This window comes from Lytechinus variegatus, chromosome 4 (genome assembly GCF_018143015.1).
Source record: "Lytechinus variegatus isolate NC3 chromosome 4, Lvar_3.0, whole genome shotgun sequence".
In the NCBI taxonomy this organism is placed as follows: Eukaryota; Metazoa; Echinodermata; class Echinoidea; order Temnopleuroida; family Toxopneustidae; genus Lytechinus; species Lytechinus variegatus.
This window is the reverse complement of record NC_054743.1, coordinates 18,681,291-18,699,310: the sequence shown is the minus strand read 5'-3', so window position 1 is coordinate 18,699,310 and position 18,020 is coordinate 18,681,291. Positions and strand designations below refer to the sequence as shown.

At 36.5% G+C, this 18,020-nt stretch overlaps 1 protein-coding gene across 1 annotated transcript in view; it reads right to left on the bottom strand.

The window, feature by feature from the left end:
* Nucleotides 1-18,020, bottom strand: part of LOC121413564 (snake venom 5'-nucleotidase-like) — a 53,309-nt gene continuing 35,289 nt past the window's right edge. The window contains exons 4-8 of the mRNA XM_041606425.1: nucleotides 16,182-16,379; nucleotides 12,804-13,055; nucleotides 11,627-11,782; nucleotides 2,733-2,933; nucleotides 1-564 (exon numbers count right to left, since the gene is read on the bottom strand). Of these exons, the coding sequence (XP_041462359.1) occupies nucleotides 368-564; nucleotides 2,733-2,933; nucleotides 11,627-11,782; nucleotides 12,804-13,055; nucleotides 16,182-16,379 (1,004 nt within the window). The 3' untranslated portion in view covers nucleotides 1-367. The remainder of the gene's footprint in view (nucleotides 565-2,732; nucleotides 2,934-11,626; nucleotides 11,783-12,803; nucleotides 13,056-16,181; nucleotides 16,380-18,020) is intronic.

Sequence of the window (18,020 nt, the reverse complement as noted above, 5' to 3'; positions counted from 1 at the left end):
GATGATGATGATGATGATGATGATGATGATAATAATTATTATAATAGTGGTGATGATGATCATGTATGATTTAAAGGTATGCAGCATTTACATGATTTACAAAGCGATCAATGAAAAATGCTAACCAGATTTCCCCATTCATTTCCTTTGACTATACATTTAAAAATCATTTATCTTAACTATTCTTAGTGACAGCAAGGGAGCCGTTTCATAAAACTTTTCATCAATGATTACTGTGCAATTGACCAATCAAAAAGCACCATTTCAGTAGCTAAAAAAACAACATATTGTAACGTGTCATTGAAATCAGTTTCATGAAACAGAACCCAGCTTTATTGGGCTATTATGAAATGAATCTAAGATTTCATTATAACGTGCTTAAAATATGTGATATTATTGCGAGGAAAGTAGTCCAAATAATGAGATGAGATGGTCCAAAATTTGAGGCATTGCCTGTGCAATCAACGACATCCTCAGTGAGTACGGTGACTCTCCCTTCGAGGGCGGGTGCTACGGGGGACAGACGCTGGATATACTCGGCAAAGACAGCAGAATCTAAATTACCTGAGTAGAAAAAAAATGTATAATGAAGATAGCGGAAATTAATGTTAGAGAGATGTAAAACTTTACAGAAACTGTAAAAATTGACTGTAAAAGATGCAGGCGTTGGAGGGTCTGGGGAGCGATGGAGGATATACATGGGCGGCAACTGCGACAGTCTGAAAAAGAAAGACTTTGAAAACTACGAATTATTAATAGTTTATAGAAGTTTAAACAATGAATGCATGTAGCTGGCGCCATCATTGTTTTGATGGAGAGAGGAGTTGAATACCAACTCACATAAATTCCTTGATTTTGGTCACTTGTACCAAGCTTAGGTTTGCTGTATTATTGTCCGATTCTTGTTTAAAGTAAATTTCAAAAAAATCAGAAAATGTCTATGAATTTCGAGAAAATTTGGGATTCAGTTTCGGGAATTTCTTTGGGGAAACACTGGCCAGTTAAGAGGGGGGGGTATCATGAATGGAACATGAATTCAGATTTTTTTGTTCTTATTTTCTTATCCAATGTATTCTTTCGTGTATAGAAAAATTTCATGCATTGTGCCTTGGCCGAGTGGTCTAAGCTAAGGCGACTGACTAGACATTTGAATGTCAGGGGTTCGATCACTGGTCACGGTATCTATGCCCGTGAGCAAGGAGATTAGTCGATAGTGCCTCTCTTATCCTACATTTAAATAAAGGGAAATGCTACATGCATTATTGTTAACTATGTCTGCACTTGTTTAACAAAATCCTACAGATGGCAGAGTCTTTCAATTTACAATACCCATTTAAGTTTATGAAGAGAGGCATATGAAATGTCCCTTCCAAAAGGATAATAGATTTTTATTTGTAATAACGTACCCCCATCATCAATCACGTCTCTGTAGTTGATTTAGTACAACTACATGAATGTGAGCCAGTGTCAATTGTCGTGTCACAGGGCGCATTCCACAAAACATCATAAACCATGTCAAATATCCTATAAAAACTATCAGGTTTCATTTTATTGCAATATTTGAAGTATTCTCAAGGATTTTATGAGAGTTTAAGTATGGCAAAATGGCTAATACTTGGTACCTTTCAACATAGAACTATAATTCTATGTATTGTGATCTTAGAAATGAAACATGAAGCGTCGTGTGGTGTTGTCCGTCGCATAAATCAGATGGCTGGATGTTTGCTCCCCTCTAAATTTCACACACTAATCGAATTATCAACCTCAACCCTGGGTTTAACAGTATACCCCACCATAAACCTAACATAAAACCCTTTTGCATCCCTAACCCTAACCCTACATCTTAGATATTGTCGCAAGAGCAACTGTCGTGTTACCCGAGAGCGACTAAAGTGTCATTTGGCTAGACGCCAATCTACACTTAACCACACTTCGTCCATTTAAATGGCTAATAAGCCAACAGGAATACTGTTTGTTTTATGACAATAATTTGAACCACTTGACTAGGAAGAGCTATATAAATAGTCTCATTAGATTGTGCCCTTTATGATTATCATTATCATCATTTATATAAAAGTGGAATATTGTCTCATTATCGCTCAAGCCTTAATGAAAAATCTCTTCAAGTGGAATGCAAACAAGAATAATTGGTCTCTTATTCTTCTTCAACCTTAATTATTACTGATTGGTGGATAATAGTGTGTATTTTCTACACGACATTTCTATTTTGGGAAACTATTGATGCTTGTAATGTCCAGGATATTCAAATATGCTTTATGTTTCCTTTCTTCCTGATTCTAACGTTTTAGAGCACTTAGGGAAACTATTGTAATTTTGAATATATAATAACATGGTATTTTTAAAACATAACAGGGCAGCTGCCTTGATATAAGTTTATGTACTGTCGAATGCCGTTCATGACACAGAGCAACCGAGAAGAATTTGTAAAAAAATGGGTGAATCAAGAGAGCAGATTCGTCCTGGACCCGGTCAAGCAACGTATTCCAGTTCACCAATTTTCGACAAAGACCTTACAGCTGTTCATCGTCATTTGACGGGCATTTCCAATACATCTACGGTGTTTTTTTAATCTGTTTTAGGTAGCAGTGCAAGATCTTCCTTATTTTTTGATGGCCAAAACGAAAAAGCTGGGTTTCATAGCAAGCTATTTTGAAGACTAAGTAACATTTTAATGATAAAAGAGATCCAAAATATGTGATATTAATATTTACCTGTGACATGGTTCATTTTGTTATCCCTGACAACCGTGTAGCCATCGCCACCACCTGCTAAGAAGCTGTTTGTGACGATCTTGTAGACGCGTTTGGTGTCCAAGGGTTCGTAATGTGGCACCGTGCAGTTGGTACAGATCGCTTCAGCCAAGACTACCCGACTGCCCGGTTCTCTTGCTAGACTGTATGTAACTCTCATACCTGTATTTTGATAAATGAAAATTATTACCATTAATTTACTTTTTTACCCTATTTATTCCTAAGATGAATTGTTTGATGATAATACCAGCATACGTTCTCTGGTTAGAGTTCACAATATGTTTTAAAACATTGCTTTGACCATGAAATTAGACTAAAATGATATAACGCGGTAGATTTTACACTTCTGTGTATTTTTCTTTTTGAACTGCTATTTTTTCCACAACAACCCCACTCGGTATACATGGTAAAATATGAAGTATCATGCGCTCTTTAAAAGGATTGGTAAAATAATCCAATCGGGTGGTGAGTATGTATCCAGCCGACGAAAATGGTCAAAACTAACCAATTTATGGTTGGAATTTAAAAGGATTTCGATCAACCATTTTCATAGGTCAGACACATACACCTACAGATTTGTTACTCTGACAAAGCGCTTTTAAAAGTGTGGATTCGAAATAAATAACAGAATCCCGTAAAACAAAGTTAAGCGATCAATCGTACGCTTGATTTTCACGATTGATTGTACATTGCAGTCAATGCAATCGTAAAAAAATATTCAGCAATATATCTTAAACAGAGATAGTAGGGGAGAGAGATAGGGTTCCCATGCACCCGAATGATATATTTTTTTAACCTACATTTTTGGAATCCGTAAGATGTCTAGTGAATGAATTTTGATGTTCCCAAAACGAAATATTGTCCCATGGGGTTCAAATTCAAGATGGCGTCCAAAATGGCCGCCATATTCATGGGATTTGGATTTTCGTACATAGATTCTTACACAAACATCCATTTGCCACAAAATTAGTGTCATATGAAAGACAAATAAATTTTCTACAAGTTGATACTATTCATGGGTGATGAAAAGGTAATTTGGCTGAGATTTTAATAAGAAAAGTGCAATTTTGAGATTTTTTTCAAAAAAATTGAAAATTTGTGAAATACATAATTTACCATAAATCTAAAAAAAATAGCGGAATCGCCTCGAAATTTTCTAGAAAACTTTCCTAATATACAACTATTAAGTGGACGAAATTCCAAATTGATATCATTTTTAGTCACAAACTTATAATGTCTCAAACTTGAAAATTCAATTTTCAGAAATTTAGCTTTTTTTTACTGCATATCGGAGACTTGGATATACTAATGTATATTGTCGCATTTTCAACCCAGAAAATGGAAATAGGCCTTAATAAAATGCGAAATTATCTATTATTTTTGTTAGTAGAATTTACTACAATCCCTTTATTCTTCGATTTAAAGTCGGTTGATATAGTTTTTGAAAGAATTAAGACTTTTTGCCAAAATTTGTATGTTTTTGGTAAAAAAAATACACATGCACTGTTATTGATCAGATTTATTATGAATATCAGTAATAAATAAAATCTCAACATTCGATATTAAAGAGGATGTATCAACGAGAATATTGACAGGCTTCATGCCACCATAAGTATCTTCATTTGCTTTAGATAGAAGGAAAATATGTTGAATGTATTAAGCGATTTTGTGCTAAAGTGAGGCCAAAAGCAACCTCAGTGTGGTAGTCACACTCATGAAAACGATTACAAAGTGATGAATGGTATGTCATTCAAATAATACAATAGCTTGGATCAGCCTCTCGCATCGATTGTGTTGGTATGACTAACACACCGTAATGTACAGTATGTGTGCATGGTAATAGAAATGTATCTGATTAAGAAGGATGCAAAGACAAAAAAGGTGTTTTTGTAACATTATAAAGAAATTTATTTAATGAAGTCTCTTGGAAACAGTTATAAGATACACTTGCACTGCAGGTAATAGAGATGAAGTTCTGACACATCAATAAACAACTCAAAGGAATATGTCGAAGCTATACCCCCACTTTATCTGTATTTTTAATCTATGGCATGTATTCCTAAATCAGTTTTATCGAAGTTATGACATTTCAAAGTTTTGCTTATTTTTAACAAAATGGTTATATGAACGAACCACTTACATCCAAATGAGAGAGTCGATGATGTCACTCACTATTTATTTTGTTTTTTATTGTTTGAATTATACAATATTTCATTTTTTACAAATTTGACGATTAGGACCTCCTTGCCTGAAGCACAAAATGTTAAAATAATAGAATTCCATGTTTTCAATGAAACTTCATTTCACATGACAATGACGAGAAAATAGAAATATTTCATATAATAAAATACACAAGAAATAGTGAGTGAGTGATGTCATCAGTTCCTCATTTGCATAACGACCAAGATGTGCATATAACTGTTTTGTGAAATGAAGCGAAACTTTAAAATGCCATAACTTTCTTATTTTACATCCGATTTTGATGAAACTTTCAGTGTTATGCTTGTTGATTTTTTTTCTCCTTTTATTCAAATCAAGTTTTTGTTGGGGTGGACTTGTTCTTTAACAGAACTTTTCAATGCGACACCATAGGAAAACAAATTACAAACGTTTTGAGGGTATTCTGAGTATGAGAAATTAATTGAGTGGGTTATCTTTATTCTTTACGATTTAGAATACACAATTCTGATACATTTAAGTGACAAAAATGACAAAACATCTTTCTGTTGACCAATGTAAAGAAGGGGAGGGTTCTTTTGGTACATTGAGATGTGTATGGTTGTGTTATTAATCTATTTAATATTTTCAAAAGTAGAAAATGTGGTGACGAATCATTACCACGGAAAGGGCCTCCTGTAAATTGCATTTTACAATTTGCAACAATTAACTTATATCATGTCAAAATGTAAGCATTATGGTTCTTAGGGAGGACTAGACAGACAGGCAGCCAATCTTAGAAGTCACTGGCAGGCTCATGTGCTAGATTTGGGCGATCTTTTTGAGCTAAAACTTTGTGCCAATGTAATCTTGAAAGATATATTCCTGATCCAAAAGTTGTAAACTTGGACTGGAAAAGCAATTTTGCTTGCTGCAAAATTCTGGAGTATTTTATTCTCTTTGAGAAAAAACCCACAGAATTTTCTTGGTTGCCATCCGGGCAACCATGACGGCAGTTTTGGTTGCCAACGTCACCCGGGCAACCGCTAATTTCGAGCCCTGCTTTGGAGTGGGGATGGTGGATGGAATTTCACTCACGTGTGATCTGTTCCTTCGCAAGATTCCTCCGTTTTGGCTTTGATACTTTGATACTAAGACCTGGGTTCCACTGGCTGTCCTACATACAGAGGTTGTAGATCAGAACTTGCATGTCGATAATTCATTTCCTTCACCTTGTCTTGACTATTCATGAGAAAATCAGTGGTAGTAGAATCTCTCGAGAAATAGTGACTTGATAATGTGGTTCTGATGGGTCTACCAAATAACATTTCTGCTGGTGATCTCAAGTTACTTTCGACTGGTGTTGCTCACAGGTTCATCATTGCTAGTTGACTGTCTTGGCCAGTCTGAGAACAATTTATCAACAGATTCTTGACTGTACGAACCATCCTCTGAGCTAATCCGTTTGATCTTGGATAGTGTGGAGAAGTAGTGTGCTTGATATTCAACTTTTTTCTTCTGCTGCCTTGCTTGATGTTTCTGGCATGTGTCACACTGCTTTATCAACTGGTCAATGTCCTTGTTGATGTTTGACAAGAACACTGTCTCACGAGCAATTCGTCTGTTACTTTCGATTCCCATGTGTCCTAGGTGAAGCTGTCCAAGGATATAATTCCACAGTGACTTCGGTAAGATGACTTTACTTCCCTCGAAGAGTACTCCATGTGATAATCCGATGTTATCTCTGTACGACCAATACTGCCTAAGGGATTTCGATAACTCTTCGACTGTTTCAGGCCAACTCTGAGTAACTATCCGCCATAATGATCTGGGAATTGGATCATTGGCCGTTTCTCTCTGATCAAGTTCTGTCCTCTTGAGTTGTCCGAAGAGTAAAAAGTCGATCGCATACGCGAATCTTTTTCCTCAGAGCAGATGGATTTAACTCTGACACCTAACGGTACATCACATTGGGATTAGGAAGTCGACTCAACGGATCGGAAAGAATCATGTCGTTTCCAGGTCGGTAATTGACTTGACACCGGTTTTCTTGGACTTTGATAAGCGATCCCTGTAGATGTGGCGGTGCACTTGTAATGTTTTTTCCATATAATTTCCAGTGGTCTGTCATTGATTATGACTGTGAATTCCTTCCCGAACAATAATTATAAAAGCGTTTGATACCAAACATTAGGACTAAGATTTTCCTCTATGTTTGAGTAGCTGGACTGTGCAGTGGAAAGACTTTGGATGCAAACGCAGCAGGTTACCTTCCCGAGGCAGGCATGCTCCTAAATCTTTCATTGATGCATCTATCTCCACAGTTCTCTCACTCTCTCTCTGGGTCATAGAACTGTAGGCATGCACCTGATGATACTGAACATTTTAGGCTGTACAAGGAATGTTCATGATCATCGTCCCAGATGAACGATACTTCCTTGTCAAGAAGTTATCGAAGTGGTGCTGACTTTTCCCACAAGTTTAGGAATATATGCTGCTAGGTATTTGAACAACATTAAGCATTTCTGAACATCCTCTTTGTCCTTGGGTAATAGTACTTGGGTAATGTTGGCTTCTACCTTGCGAGGGTCTGGGTAGATATCTGATTTAGTGCACTTTGAGCCAAAGAAGTTGATAGCTTCTTTCTTGATTGTGCACTTGGAGCTGTTGAACACTAAGCCTTCTTGCTTTGCTGTCTCCATGAACAAGTACAGATTCTTGTCGTGTTCCTCCACGTTGATCTTGATCTTGTGTGCTGCACTTGCGTGGTGCGTCTATGATAGGTTTAGTGATGTCCTTGACACGTAGCATCGCTTTTCCTTTGAAACTACCAATAGCATCGAAGTGCTCTGGAAATGCTTGTTCGAGATCCTTATCACTTTTGATAGGTGTTTGTTTAGGTTTAGAGTTAGGTGTAGATGTGTCATAATTGTACATTGAGTGAATTGTGATAATTCCAAGGTCAGTGCAACCTAACAACCCAAGGATAGCTGAAACCTTGACATCTGGTACATAGAATGTCTGTGTTGACCATTTTGGACTGTAACATTTTATGTCAAGTATACCTTTACATTTAATTGGAATCTCACCATAAGCTTTAAGGTTTAAATGGTGTTTGTTTCACTAATGATTCCCACTTTCAACTTTATATTTCCTTGGCGTACGCACTATGATTGTGTTAGTACTTGCACTTGAGTCAAGTCTTAGGTAGAGCTTATGTTGACCGACTATGTGGACATTTGTCAATGTTAGCAAATGCTACTGTACCTTCTGAATTTACAACTGTGTGTGGCCCATTGGTGTGTCAAATTATGTAAAGTTGGATGGACTGCCTTTTGACTGATAATGATCATGATCTGTGATAGTATTGTGTGCTGTGTCCATTTCGCTGATTGGTTAGTTCTTTCGACCTTTTGATTTTGATCGTGATTTCTTTTGTTTTGTTAAACGATCATCAGATACCATGTCAGATCTTCGGTCACCTAAACTATGTTATGGTTTTCGACTATGATCACTTTGTGATTGACGACAGAATTACCCCAAATGACTTTCACTGTGGAGAGCCGATTCAATTAATATTGACCCCCAAATAGTTCATAGTTGTCTGAGAATGATAATTGAGGGTTTTTCCTTCATTATGAAAGCAAAAGGAACAGAGTTGTAAACATAAGAGATATACAATAAACAGAATTTTCAAATTTTGGCTCTTTATAAATTTAGAAAAGAGTTAGAGCGTGTTGGAAAATAAACCTGATTTTGGAATACAGGCCATAGATTCAAAATACAGATAAGGTGGGGGTAGCTTTGACATGTTCCTTTCAGTTGTGTATTGATGTGTCAGAACTTCATCTCTATTACCTGCAGTAGTGTATCTTATAACTGTTTCCAAGAGACTTCATTAAATAAATGTCTTTATGATGCAACAGAAACAACTTTTTTGCCTTTACATCCTTTTGAATCAGATACATTTCTATTGCCATGCACATTACACACTGTACATAACGGTGTGTTAGTCATATCAACACAATCGATGCGAGAGGCTGATCCAAGCTATTGTATTATTTGAATGACATACCATTCATCACTTTGCTATTGTTTTCATGGGTGTGACTGACACGCTGAGGTTGCTTTTTGGCCTCACTTTAGCACAAAATCGCTTGATACATTCAGCATACTTTCCTTCTTTCTGAAGCAAATGAAGATACTTATGGTGGCATGAAGCCTGCCAATATTCTCGTTGATACATCCTCTTTAATATCGAATGTTGAGATTTTATTTATTACTGATATTCATGAAAAATCTGATCAATAACAGTGCATGTGTATTTTTTTTTACCAAAAACATACAAATTTTGGCAAAAAGTCTTAATTCTTTCAAAAACTATATCAACCGACTTTAAATCGAAGAATAAAGGGATTGTAGTAAATTCTACTAACAAAAATAATAGATAATTTCGCATTTTATTAAGGCCTATTTCCATTTTCTGGGTTGAAAATGCGACAATATACATTAGTATATCCAAGTCTCCGATATGCAGTAAAAAAAGCTAAATTTCTGAAAATTGAATTTTCAAGTTTGAGACATTACAAGTTTGTGACTAAAAATGATATCAATTTGGAATTTCGTCCACTTAATAGTTGTATATTAGGAAAGTTTTCTAGAAAATTTCGAGGCGATTCCGCTATTTTCTTTAGATTTATGGTAAATTATGTATTTCACAAATTTTCAATTTTTTTGAAAAAAAATCTCAAAATTGCACTTTTCTTATTAAAATCTCAGCCAAATTACCTTTTCATCACCCATGAATAGTATCAACTTGTAGAAAATTTATTTGTCTTACATATGACACTAATTTTGTGGCAAATGGATGTTTGTGTCGGAATCTATGTACGAAAATCCAAATCCCATGAATATGGCGGCCATTTTGGACGCCATCTTGGATTTGAACCCCATGGGACAATATTTCGTTTTGGGAACATCAAAATTCATTCACTATACATCTTCCAGATTCCAAAAATGTAGGTTTAAAAAATATATCATTCGGGTGCATGGGAACCCTATCTCCCTACCAGACTAAGATTGTTCTTATTATGTATTTGGGATTTTTTAAAGCAACAATGTTGGACGTACTTTAAGCAGAGAATCTTTAGTACTACCCGATTTATTTTCATGGCATTATAATATAGGTTATACATCAGCCTACTGATCCTCTACATGTAATAAAACAATATATAGTTTTCTGAACAAGAATCGCGATTATCAGGAATCGTCTTCAAAAACGGAAAGAGACTGAAATAGTTCACGTTCAGGAAAACCTGAGTACGACGCACTGTCTTTTCATCAGGCAGATCTAAACGGAAAGTTACTATCTCGCTCAAGTATGATCGGCCTTCATTTAACATGTTTAACGCGGAAACATATCGACCAATCTCCCCTCTCCTTGGGCGGAATTATCTGTCCCCAAAGGTAGGGGGACCAGGGGCTGGAAAAAAGCAACAAAAAAGGGGGGAAGGGTTATTACCTCAAATGTAAGGTCAACGTAACCCCAAAAATCACAAGCAAAAAAAATGAATTTCACCCAAAATGTAAGGTCAAAATACGTCGATTGTGAATGATGTATTTCTCTCCATCATAAAAGACCAAAAACTGTAGGGGGACATTTGATATTCTGTCCCCTCCCCCTACTATGTTTGGAAGGGGAACACGTCCCCCCACCCCTTCCCCCTTGGATTTCCCCCCATGTCACTCTCCCATCTTTTAGTGAGAAAGGGACCAGGACCATTACATTTATTCTGCCTCAAATGAGAACGCACAAATGTCACAAAACACCTGAATTTAACCTCTTTCAACCCCACGTCGTCATCCGTCGTTGGTTACTTCCATATCTGCGATGAACATATCCGATGTCGGATTTCTTTTTTGTATAATGAAGTGAAACAGTCTAAGTTTTCAGGTTTGAGAATAGCAGGAACAGCCAAGGCGAATTCGATATTATAAGGAGTGTTGGGAAAATTTATAACTACCAGGCACAGGTTGGTACCCTTGAAATTGCGTCACAGTCACTAACGTATCCCCACTGAATATTCCAAAATTCTCAACTAGAAGACAGATATGGAGACAAAATCGAAATACATGTAGGATAGGGTCCGTCATGCTAGAATCAAAAGTACAATTATGAAGTCTAATAATGCATTCATTTGTATTGGTCGAGAATGCAATAAATATGTGTTGAAAGTATATGATTGGAACGAGAAGTGCGAAAATGTCAGAAATATCTAATATCCTAATTATGAATTAGAATTGAAGACATGGGTTTCAAACAACCGGTTTCTAAACAGATATCTCTGGGTGGACAGTAAGTCCATGATACTGGCTGGCCTTGGAACCAGCTTCGGACTCACAAAAATCATATTGAGAGACGACTGCACCATGGACCTATTATACTGAAAGGCCATGAGCTCAACTTTTCTTGAATCCAAACTTCCATAACACCGATGATGTGCTCTATTACAATACAGTTTACAGCGGACAGAGAAGCAATTGTATCCGGCGTCGAACGAACGTCGAATTCAAGTTTGCTAATTCAAAGAGGCCATCAGTCTTTCAAGCTATTGGTTTTATGTGAAATTGGTATTTGGGATAACATGGTATATCCACATCGTGCTACCTCTGTATTATCATATTCTCCTTCAACTTACCTGAAAATTGAAGAAATCTACCATCCAGCGTTTCTAAGTCGTACATACTAATAGCGTTCTCTAATGCTTCTAATAGATGAATACCGCGTAGCTCTAATACATCAACTGTGTTTCCGAATGGAAGAACGTTTGCGATGTCTCCAATTGTAATGTCACCTAAAAGATATGGTTTGTGATCATAAATTCGAACAAAAATCATTAAATGAGAATTCAATATTATCGGAAATAATTACGAACATTTCGCAAAGTTTCACCGATCTTTGAAAAATCAATTTACACATGATTTAAGAACATAACTCTTAAAATTCCAAAAGACATCATGCAGTGCACGCATCAAGATTCTTTATAGAATTTCAAGTGAATCAAGATAAAGTAGAAGTGGAAATGCTGTTTGCAAGTTTAATAATAAAAAAAAAATTGTCATAAACTTGCCCATAATGGCGAACTTCTGTTCGAAGCCTAATATTTTGCATCTTGTTTTTTTGTATTTTTTTTGTTTTATTTTGCTTGGTAACATATGGTTTGATCTTCACAAAGTCAAGGTAAGGTTTCATAATTCGTTCCAATGAATACTCGTCCCCTCGATTTACCATACACCATGTACATATTCCCACTACCATGACTACTTATAACTCATGGGAGGAGAGGCTTAGGAACGCGTTAGAGAGTGGAGGGAACGGATCACGATTCAATGAAATGAGTTTAGTAAGTAATGGGCCCCGTCTTACAAAGAGTTACGATTGATCCGATCAATCTCAAGTTTATGGAATTCCAACAATGTCATATTTTTTCTTTTTCAGAAGTATGTTTGATGTCCTTTGAAAACAAAAAGGAGCATACTGAATTGTCAAGAAAAGTGATAATGTATGGATATACATTATTTCTAGTAATTGTTTTGAACAAACATGTGTTTTAGATGTTGACGTTGCTGGCTTTCCATAGTTGCGATAGATCCGATCAATTGCAACTCTTTGTAAGACGGGCCCCAGATAACGAGTTAGTAAGTCGTAGGAACTGGTTAGTGAGTTGAGGGAACGGTTCATAAGTCAATGAAATGAGTTAGAAAGACCAGATAACTGGTTAAAAGTTCACATGGTCTAATGAATGACTAAAGTCGAGGGAATGAGCAATGAAAAACTCATGCCACATGGGCTTGATCGTTATTACCCTTCCATACCTTGACTGATCGAAGCCCTGATCGAGCCGCCGTTCATCAAGGCAATCCCGACATCATTCCACCGAAGTTCATCAGGGTTTTTATTATTCTGACTGACCATGGCGTCTGCAATCAGGTTTCCTAGATTACATTCTCGGGCTCGACACATGGTACGATCTCCTTCAAGGAAAGCATGGGATATCCCGACGAACATGGCAGACGAGTTACGAACAAGTCCGGCCCATTTTTCCACTTCTTCCAGTATCGTCTGATCTACGTTTGGGTGAGAGATATAGCCATAATGAAGAGAAATTCTGATCCAGTTCCATCCATCATTAAAATTACGATTAATTTATTATGTGCAATGGCCACATCAGCATGATCAGACGATAATCATTGGCCATGATATTTGGACAGGAAGTTATGGACCAGGATGACAGTTTTTAAATGTCTAATGTACGAAGGGTAAGCTTAAGCTTATTTTAGGAAATGTTTGTTAACATCTGAAACTTTTTTCATAAAGAATCATGATTACTACGGAGTCAATAGGTTCAGTAGCAAGCCAAAATCAAGGTTCCCATGGTAATGTCCATAGTGGAAAATGTTCCATCGTCGTTAATCTTAATAGACCGGCCCATGGAATAATAGACCTTTTTTGTTTCAATCTTTTTTGCAAACCGTTGAACAAAAATGCTCTACTTGAAAACAAACTAACTTGAGTATAATGTTAATGTATATTTTCATACTTGTATTTTGTTGACTACATTGACCAAAGATCGATATCATCTGTTAATTGATACATTTATGAATAAAATACAACTATGATTAACAATCATATCACGTTAGTATCTACAACAGATTCCCTATTTTTAAGTACGATATGATCTCGATCACTACTAAAAATGATAGACATGCTCTGACTTGTCAAAATTTATGTAATATCATAATCACATAATCTTATTCTTCACATAAGCCTGATCAAACAGTATATGTTTTCATACTGCAAACAGCTCAGAAAGACATTTTTAATGAACACCAACGTAGCTATGACTGAATTTGTTTAACAAGCCACTCCATTGGGTAATACTCGTGGGCTACCAAACAATTGCAAAATCAAAAAGAGCCATATTCAAGTTTTCTGAACTTTGAAATCAGATAACAAATATCAAATACAAATCGTGTTATTTTTCTTCATTTGTTTGGCGGGGGCAGTTTTATTTCTAGTTGATATAAGGGTATAGGTGCGAAAAGTTTGACAAATCAAATCGAGTAATAGCAAACGCTGCAGTGACAATAAGCATGACAATGAAACCGGTTCTATGACATATACTCCGGTGACTTGAAAATCTGCACGTTGAACCAAACTTAAAACCTAACTTCTTAAACTAAAAAAATCCTTATCTTTAGATCATTCTGAAGAAAGAAAAGCTCTGGAACCCTATTACAATCGTAATTCTAACCGTATGCCCACTATGGTGTCACGCGCGTAAAACATTCCCCATAGACTTGTGTGTTAAAATGTCACTTTTGAAAAATTCATAAAAAATAAATGTGAAATTAGAGAGTGGAATGTTTACTACCATTGGATAGGATATATATCTGGCATTCCATATCTGACCAGGAAAGGGTAGCGTAGCCAGCTCATTTTAAAAATAAATTGCCATTTATGAAGATAACTATGAATGGATCAAATTCATCGACTCAAACAGTAAAATAGCCCTAACTAGTCCGCCAGTCAAAAAAATAGTTCCAAGTCAATTTTTTATCTTCCCAATTTGGGCGAAGGAAGTTCAGTAGTTACCATTTCTAGAATCAGTGTTAGATTTTGAATCATATTCATACAGTTTTGTCAATCAGCCACATCAAATTAAAAAAATTCGAATGGGTTGGGTCGAACGAATATCTTGAGCTCTCCTGATGTAATTAGGCTCATGGCACCTAGTAAAGAGTTTTCGCACGGGGCCGCGCTCTCTACAACGCAGCAATTCCTCGGAACATGTAAGTGAAAATGCAAGTCAAATCACAACGGAGAGCTGAGAGGATTTTGTCGAAAGTTGATGGACCGGGACAGCGGATCATCCGAAGATTTGCACCGGACGAACAATTGCAAATATGTCGTTGTCCTGAGTCACGAGACTACGTTGTTGTCCCGGTCCAAAAACTTTCAACAAAAGTCTCTAAGCTCATATTTCTGATTTGACTTGCAATTTCAAAGGAGTTGGTGCGTTGTGGAAAGCGGGCCCGTAGTAAATGCAAAAACTTTCTAGTAAGACTAGAGCAAATATCACATGAGCAGATATCGTGTCACCACGATTCCAACGCCGGATCAATCAAAAGTATTACGATATTTAAGTTATACCTCGGTCGGTTTGGGGTCAATATTGGTCTGCATGGTGAATGGAGGTGACAGACATCTCAGTAATTACTGTCTATAAATATTTCTATTGAGCAAATACCTCTTGTTGGCAAGATTTACAGAAATCATTCTTTGGCGTGCCGAACGTTTCCAAAACAAATCTTGCCATATTTGTCAAAGGCATCAACCCAAAGTTCGCCAGAGGGAGTTAACCCTTAATTAAAATGTGACCTTCACTACTCTGATCGAAAGTAGTTCGAAAGCTATCTTGAGTTCAACCCCAGAAAAAAAATGAAAACGATAAATTATCGATGACGTATCATAACGAAATCATAACTGTAATTGCTAAAATGAGTCATGAACCTCTACTCTTTAAGCCTTATTTTTTTTATAAATGTAAGTCACCTCATTTGATGGATATTTATACTAGAGTGTGAGTAAAAATCATTTGTAAGAGAAAATGTTGGATTTCCGTTGGCTTCGGTTTTATTTAGCCTATATATTGGCGTGTTACTTGAAAAGATACAAGATACGAAAACTATATAGAACGGAAGGCTGCTGGTTACACATTTGATAAAATATTGTTTATCAACGTCATATGAAAGAAAAATGACATCAACTTTAATTTCGCTTTCTTCACCTTTCTTTCGACAGCATAAAAAGTTTGGAACTAATTGACTGACACTTAACTGCTTAACTTCTAAAAGAGTTTATTTTACTGCAGTATGCAGGCATCAGTCAATGGAACGAGCGAGATTTATGAGGAAAATCGTGTAAACTTAAATATAAATTTTATGGTCAGAGCAGCCATCACCTTTTATCATTCTAATCCCTCCATCAAATTGTAATAAAAGCTGTTGAGTGGATTTCTGAGAAAGTTCTGAGAGCATACCCTAGTAATCCACAGCTTTTGTAGTCCCATCAAGGATAGGGATAATACAAGATAATCACACGATATAGGGAAAATAAAAGCATAAATAGTGACAAGAAATAAGTCGTTTTACTTTGGCAGAGGAGGGGGCGGTGCGACAAAATATACAAACCTTCTGTTACTGTATGATCCAATAGCACGGGATTCCCTCCGTAAGCAATGACCTCGCCTGCGTCGTTGAAGGTGACATCCAGATTTCCCAGGTACTTGCCGAATGTATAGTCCTGTACGACGAGGGCACGACCACCACCTTTCTGATCAACTACTAAAGGATAATCACCAGATGGTACCTCTCTAGATGGTGGTGTACCTAGAAAATGATAAATTAATGAAAGTGATTTACTATTTAAAATAGAAAAGTGATTTCTTAAATCCTTCCATACAGATACAAAGCAAATTATTGTTATTTTGTTGTGATTGTTGTTGTTTATGATGATGATGATGACGACGATGATGATGTGTTGTTAGTACATCATGATAATTGTCATTTTTGTTATCATTATTAACATTTTTATTACACTTTCAAAATGGGAGGGTGACAGGAGTGTTGCTTTGATGCCCCTAAGCCCCCCCCTTCCCTGGATCAACGTAGGAGAACTCGCATCTCTGTTGAATCTTTTAAAAGCTTTCTCAAGCACTTTTATTTTCTTCCTCCCTACATGCCCTATGCGCCTGAGTGCTCTGCAGATTGCGTTTGGCACTGTATACCAGTATACATTACATTATCCTATTCGAGCGTTTATAGACATGATAGAGGACGGTACCAGATCATCAAGATTTCGAAAAGGTTTTGTATTGGCTTCTAAAAATATCCTATTCATAAATGATTTCTAAAGTAGTTGGCAATAGTTTAGGAGTATACCTGAATATGATTGATTCACCGAGTGTGAAACGAAGGCTGTATCATTTAAGAACCGTTATTCTCTTTGACAAACTATTCACTTTTCACACGTTTTTTTTCTACCCTTTCCTTTTCACCTGCGCCTAATCCTATTCGTTTTTTGCAATAAAAAGGAGGGGTTTATGCTTCATACTCATTATATTGTGATGTTAAATCATATACAGTAGCCACACTTAACGCTAAAGGAAAGGCTTAACCTAATACACTCGCATAAATGGAATGTGTCGACTTATGTTTATTCTATTATCCATCAATGTTATTCAAAACGGATTGGAAAAACTGTTCATAATCCAATCTTACGACTGGCTAAATCTAAAATGGCATGTGTCATACTGTACCATTGTTGAAGCTTGTTTGAAAGGATGTGTTTTGTTAACATAAGAAGTTTGGCGAGTCTGGTAATACAATGAAAAGTATAAGTGTTAATTTTTCGTTTGTTTGACAAAGTATTGAGGTTTGTATGATTTTGTTTGTGGTGAATCAAATTCACTCTTGACTTAACTCCCATTGTACGTCTTGGCACCTCACGATTTCCCTTACAAAATTAGGAGAAATAAAAACGTTCTTATGGACCTGGTGAGATGACTGGCAGGAGTATTTTGTCAAATACTCGCATGATTTTCCCCAAAACAACTACATTATTTACACAGTGAAGCCTCATGAGAAGAATATTGTCACGATTCATTTACACTTGGATGGACAGAGGTAAGAGTTTGTTGGTGTCTGACAAAGAAAGTGCAAGGTTGGGATGCGAATCCTATAGCCTTTAACATCAGATGGATAAAACTCCAGAACGCAGTTCAATAACAAAAACCATGTAACAGTCAGGGGAGATTGATGATACACTCTCTGACACAATTTCGACTGGATTCATCTACACTTAAAACATACACACATCCACACATCCTCCCACACTCTATTACATTCCCAGGCATATACACACATCCTTAACACACCGCCACACACCACCACACGTCCATCACACGCACAAACGCCTTAACGCACACACTCACGCACATCCACTACATATCGCTATTAATCCATCCCTAT